The sequence below is a fragment of the Panicum virgatum genome, chromosome 3N, assembly GCF_016808335.1.
Source record: "Panicum virgatum strain AP13 chromosome 3N, P.virgatum_v5, whole genome shotgun sequence".
Taxonomy (NCBI): Eukaryota; Viridiplantae; Streptophyta; class Magnoliopsida; order Poales; family Poaceae; genus Panicum; species Panicum virgatum.
In genome coordinates this window covers 60,429,396-60,435,429 of record NC_053147.1, presented here as the reverse complement: position 1 = coordinate 60,435,429, position 6,034 = coordinate 60,429,396, and the positions used below count along the sequence as shown (strand labels likewise).

The window sequence follows — 6,034 nt, the reverse complement described above, 5'->3', positions numbered from 1 at the left end:
TTTTACACTGATGTGTCTAATGTAAAAATAAATAGGTAGTAAATTATACAGTAATAGTTTACCGGGCAAAGGAAATTAAAGCAGGTCATCGCGCCACGAATTTCCTGCCCACTAAAAAAGATGCCAAAATTTTTCAGCAGCGGCCTTGGCCTTTTCCCTTGCCCTTGCCGAGTAGTGGGCGTAGCAATTTCTCCCCCAGCTTCTCTGATCCAGCACGACAGCGAGGGTCTGACCATGACCAAAGACCGGTCAATGGACGGACGAGAGCACCTAAATTCAGAGAAAAAACTAGAAAGGCTGGCGCGGCGCCATTAACTGTAGACCAGTGATTGTTACAAAGGTTATTGATGTTTTTACAAAATTTTAGACTACAGGTTCTTTTTTAGAAATTTTAGGGGTTGTTCAGTAAAAATGCCAGGGACTATGGGTTGATTTTCACAAAGCTATGGGACTTTTTGGCGAAATTTTGGACTGCGGGTTGTTTTGTAAAAAGCTCAGTGTCTTTTTCATAAAAATATACGGGTTGCGGGTTGATTTCTGTATTCTTGAGGGACTTTTCTGTAAAATTTAAACTACAGGTTATTTTGTAGAAATTTTAGGGTTTGTTTAGTAAAAATGCAGGGATTATGGGTTGATTTTCACAAAGTTAGGGGACTTTTTGGCAAAATTTTGGACTGCGGGTTGATTTGTAAAAAGTTCAGGGTTTTTTCATAAAAATATACGGACTGCGGGTTAATTTCTAAAAAGTTGAGGGACATTTTTGTGAAATTTACATGCGATCCAACGGCCTAGATCTCTTTGCTGGCCGATCGGACGGCCCTTGTTTTTTTGAGCCTCCACGTTAATCCTCACAAAATGCACCAGAAAAAAGATAAAATCTTAGAAAATCTCATAATAATCAGAAACATCTGACCATCAATTGGTAGATTGAAATATTAATAGCCATTAGATCTATTTTCTAAATAATTACCCACCTCTGCCATTATGAAAGGTTTTGAGTTCAATTCTCAATGAAAGCAAATTTCTTTTTTTCAGATTTTTTTCTTATTTTCAAATTTATTCTCAATTTTGTTTTCTAAATAATTACCCACCTCTGCCATTATGAAAGTTTTTGAGTTCAACTCTCAACGAAACGAAAGCAAATTTATTCTTTTTTAGCAAATTTTTTCTCATTTTCAAATTTACTCTCAATTTTTTGTAAGACTTTTTCCCATTTACAAATTTACCCTATTAAATGGTTCCGTAATTTTTTATCATAAAGATGCTAGAAACATTTTTTATGAAAACAAATATTTTGTGCCTAATCTTACTATTACTAATTGGAGATTTCTTTGAGCCTCCTTATTAATCCTCACAAGATGCGCTAGAAAGATAAAATCATAAAAATTATCATAATAATTAGAAACATCCAATCGTCAATTGGCATATTGGAATCTTAATAGCACTATACCTATTTTCTATGTAATTATCCACCTCTGTCATTATGAAGACAATATTAAATATCCACTTTGCTATTATGAAAGAAAATATGAAATAACACCCTAAATTTATACATAATTGCTCACACTTGCTATTACGATAGATAATACCAAATAGTCCATCTAATTTATATCTAAATTGTTCATCTTTGCTTATTATGATTGATAGTATAATGAAAATAAACCCTCAAATTTATAATAAAATTACTTACTTTTGCCATCACATCAAAGATTAACTAAATGAATAGCATACATCTAAAGTAACAAGGTATGATATATATATACACACAGCACCCATAGGCACCACCGTACCTCCAACCATTTTTAACCATGCTGTTCATTCTCCTGCAGATCCACACCATATGCACGCTTGCTGTGATTGCAAGCAGCAGCAACTCGCCGGTTCCCTGTCTCGAGGAGCAGGCTTCATCGCTCCTCCAGCTGAAGCTCTCCTTCAACACAACTGGCGGTGACTCCACCACCTTCCAGTCATGGATCGCCGGCACGGACTGCTGCAGCTGGGAAGGCGTCAGTTGCGGCGGCTCAGATGGGCGTGTCACCAATCTCGACTTGGGTGGCCGCGGCCTGCAAGCCGCCGCCGGCCTCGACCCAGCGCTGTTCAGCTTGACCTCGCCCAAGCTCCTCAACCTCTCCGGCAACGACTTCAACATGTCGCAGCTCCCAGCCGTGGGCTTCGAGCAGCTCACCCATCTCACCCACCTTGACCTCTCCGACACCAACTTCGCCGGTCCTGTCCCATCCGGCATCGGGGGGCGCCACCACCCAAGCCTCGTCTATCTTGACCTCTCCACAAGCTTCTACGTGGTTGAGTTCGACACTGAGAACACAGCCATATACTTCGACTACGATTCGCCATCCATCTGGCAGCTCTCGGTGCCAAACTTGGCATCTTTGCTTGCGAACCTCACAAATCTGGAGGAGCTCCGTCTGGGCTTGGTGGATCTATCATCCAACGGTGCCGGATGGTGCAACGACCTCGCCAGATTCAACCCTAAGCTTCAGGTCATAAGTTTGCCTTACTGCTCGCTGCCAGGTCAGATGTGTGAGTCATTCTCAACCCTGAGATCACTCAGGGTGATCGAGCTTCATTACAATCACATATCTGGCTCAGTGCCAGAGTTCTTGGCTTGGTTACCTAACCTGACAGTTCTTCAGCTTTCAGTAAATAAGTTCCAAGGCCAGTTCCCTCCCATCATTTTCCAACACAAGATGTTTCAAACAATTGACCTCTCTGAGAATCTTGGGGTCTCTGGTGTTCTACCAACGACTTTCTCACAGGGCAGCAGCCTGGAGAATCTGCTTCTCAAAGGCACAAACTTCTCAGGTGCAATACCAAGCTCCATAAGCAGCCTCAAGTCTCTGAAGAAGTTGGGTCTTGGTGCAAGTGGATTTTCTGGAATACTGCCCTCCTCAATAGGTGAGCTTAAATCCTTGGAGTTTTTGGAGGTGTCTGGGTTACAGCTAGTAGGATCCATGCCATTGTGGATCTCAAACCTGACCTCTCTCACTGTTCTCCGGTTCGTTAACTGTGGATTATCTGGACCATTACCTTCTTGGATAGGAAATTTAAAAGAATTGACAAAATTAAAACTGTACAGCTGCAACTTTTCTGGGAAGATACCTCCACAGATCTCAAATTTGACCCACTTAGAATCCCTCTTGCTCCAGTCAAACGCTTTTGTAGGTAAAGTGCAGCTATCCTCATTCTCAACAATGCCAAATCTAACCGTCCTGAATCTTTCAAACAATCAACTGGAGGTGGTGGATGGAGAAAATAGTTCGTCCCTAAAATCGTTCCCCAAAATTGAATTCTTACGACTATCATCTTGCAGAGTGTCTAGCTTCCCCAAAATCCTGAGACATCTCGATACGATCCAAGGTCTTGACCTTTCATATAACCAAATCCAGGGGGCAATACCTGGTTGGGCATGGGAGACTTGGAAAGGCTTGGACCTTATACTTTTCAACTTATCACATAATGAGTTTACTAGCCTTGGTTCCGACCCTTTGCTTCCTGTCCTCATAGAATACTTTGATCTTAGTTTCAACAATTTCACAGGACCAGTACCTATTCCCCGAGATGGAAGTGTCACGCTTGATTACTCGAGCAACCAGTTCTCATCCATCCCTCTTGATTACTCAACTTACCTTGGTAACACTCGCTTTCTAAAGGCCTCCATAAACAACCTATATGGAAACATTTCAACATTGATCTGTGGCACAATTAGTATTCTAGAGCTCATTGATCTCTCTTATAATAACTTAAATGGTCCAATCCCATCTTGTTTAATAAAGGATGCCAGCCCACTGCAAGTATTGAATCTAAGGGAAAATAATTTTGTTGGAGAGTTTCCTGATAACATTAACAAAGACTGTGCACTTGAGGTGTTAATACTCAGTGGAAATTGGATTGACGGGAAAATACCAAGATCGCTAGTTGCTTGCAGGAACCTAGAGATTCTTGACATCGGAAGTAATCAGATTAGTGATTCCTTCCCATGTTGGATGAGTACACTTCCAAATCTTCAAGTTCTTGTCCTCAAATCCAATAAGTTCACCGGAAACCTGCTGAATCCACCATACAACTCAGAAGATGGAAACAAATGTGAAATTACAGAACTATGAATTTTTGATATCGCCTCAAACAACTTCAGTGGCTCATTGCCTGAAAGATGGTTTAAGACGCTCAAGTCTATGACGACTAGGTCTGATAACGGGACATTAGTTATGGAAAATCAATATTACCATGGGCAACCATATGTGTTTACAACTACAACAACATACAAAGGGAATTACATAACCATCTCTAAGATATTGAGGACCCTTGTGCTTATTGATATCTCAGATAATGGATTCTATGGTACCATCCCTGAGGCCATTGGGGACCTTGTGCTGCTTCATGGGCTCAACATGTCTCGTAATGCTCTTGGAGGGTCAATTCCAGCTCAATTTGGCAACCTGAAGAACCTTGAGTCATTGGACCTCTCCTCAAACGAGATTTATGGGGAAATTCCCCAGGAGCTAGCATCGTTAAACTTCCTATCAACATTGAATTTGTCCTACAACATGTTGTTTGGACGAATACCAGAGTCCTCTCAGTTCTCCACATTTTCCAATAGCTCTTTTCTAGGGAATACGGGTTTGTGCGGATATCCAATGCCCAATCAATGCAGAAATGACACACAAACAAGCATGACATATGCTAATTCAGAGAAAAATCCTACAGATGTACTGCTTTTTATCTTCACTGCTTTGGGATTTGGTATCTGCTTTTCAATTACAGTCATAGTGGAATGTGGGAGAAAAAGTTGATAGTGATCTTGACTCTCCAGAGCTCTTATATGGAGTATGTTATTACGTATTGCTACAAAATTTTGTCTGTGAAGATCACTCCTGTTTCCTTGCGGGAGTGAATAAAGAGAAAGTAGGTGTCTGTGTTTAACTATAGTTGTTACAATTTTTGTTAGTCAGCAGTACACAGCAACTGCGACGACTGTTATCTCAGTGAAAAGATGACGCTATAGTCATCAGTTAAGTAAGAAATATTGAGCTCCATATATATGTATGTGAAGGAAGAGGTCATCACTAGAGAATTGTGGTGGAATTATGCGGAACTGTTTTGTAAGTTGCGGACGACTACATGCATGAACCAGATGAACCGGTCTTTCAAACTACTGACCAGATTATTATAGGATGGAGAAATAATAATAGACTTTGTTTTGCTATTAATTATTTTAGTTATCTTTCCTTTTTTTATTTGAATCTAACTATAAGGCTGAGATCATTGTAAAAATTGGTTGTGTGCATTTGCAGAAACCGGTGCTTATTCCCTTTTCAAAAAAACAAAAAGAATGATTACGTAGAAACGTGTGCAAAGACCCGAGCAGCACCGTCTGTTGGGGCCTGGATCGCTTGACAGACATGATGATTTGGTCCAATCAAAATGTAGAAACCAGAGTTTTGTGGTACCTTTGTATGCAAATACTACCTGGCAATCTCCAAGGCAAGGGGGATTCGTGGGAGTACATTTGGGACAATTCCATATACACAACTTAGAAAGCTTACAAACATCAAATATCTTTCGCGTCATCGTGATGTTCATCGGAGTTTCAAATGGACTTGGCGCTCTTGGTGCCAACATAAACAAAAGGTTTTCTTTTAACTGGCTCTTCATAACAGTCTCAGCACAAGAGACTTGCTAAGACGCAAAACCCTCCACTTACGTGATATAGTTGTGTCGTTTGCCCCTTTGGTTTGGAGCATGTCCTTTTACTCAAGCATGTAGGGCCTTGTTGGATGTTGGGGATAGATACATCATCCCATACTACCCTCTTCCAGATGCTTGGGCATGCTAAGCTGCCCTGGGGTCCAATTCTTTATGGAGATAATAATTATCGTGTTCTGGATGATTTGGGTGAATAGGAGCATCAAGGTTTTCAATGACACTCAATCATGCGCTGTTGCATGTAAAGTTGTGTTTTGTTCAAAGCTTCCTTGGTTATCCATAGAGCAAAATCAGTTTACTTTCCTCAGAA

The 6,034-nt window shown here is 40.8% G+C and overlaps 2 protein-coding genes across 2 annotated transcripts; both read left to right on the top strand.

Annotated features, from left to right (window-relative positions):
• The first annotated feature begins 1,765 nt into the window (after positions 1-1,765).
• LOC120666432 (receptor-like protein 7) lies at positions 1,766-5,173 on the top strand. Its single transcript, XM_039946274.1, has one exon. The coding sequence runs from the start codon at positions 1,809-1,811 to the stop codon at positions 4,122-4,124; it is 2,316 nt and encodes a 771-aa protein (XP_039802208.1). The 5' UTR covers positions 1,766-1,808; the 3' UTR covers positions 4,125-5,173.
• On the top strand, positions 4,129-5,173 carry LOC120666433 (receptor-like protein 9DC3). The gene has a single exon (XM_039946275.1). It carries the CDS (start codon positions 4,194-4,196, stop codon positions 4,809-4,811), a length of 618 nt encoding a protein of 205 aa, XP_039802209.1. The 5' UTR covers positions 4,129-4,193; the 3' UTR covers positions 4,812-5,173.
• Positions 5,174-6,034: the final 861 nt, after the last annotated feature.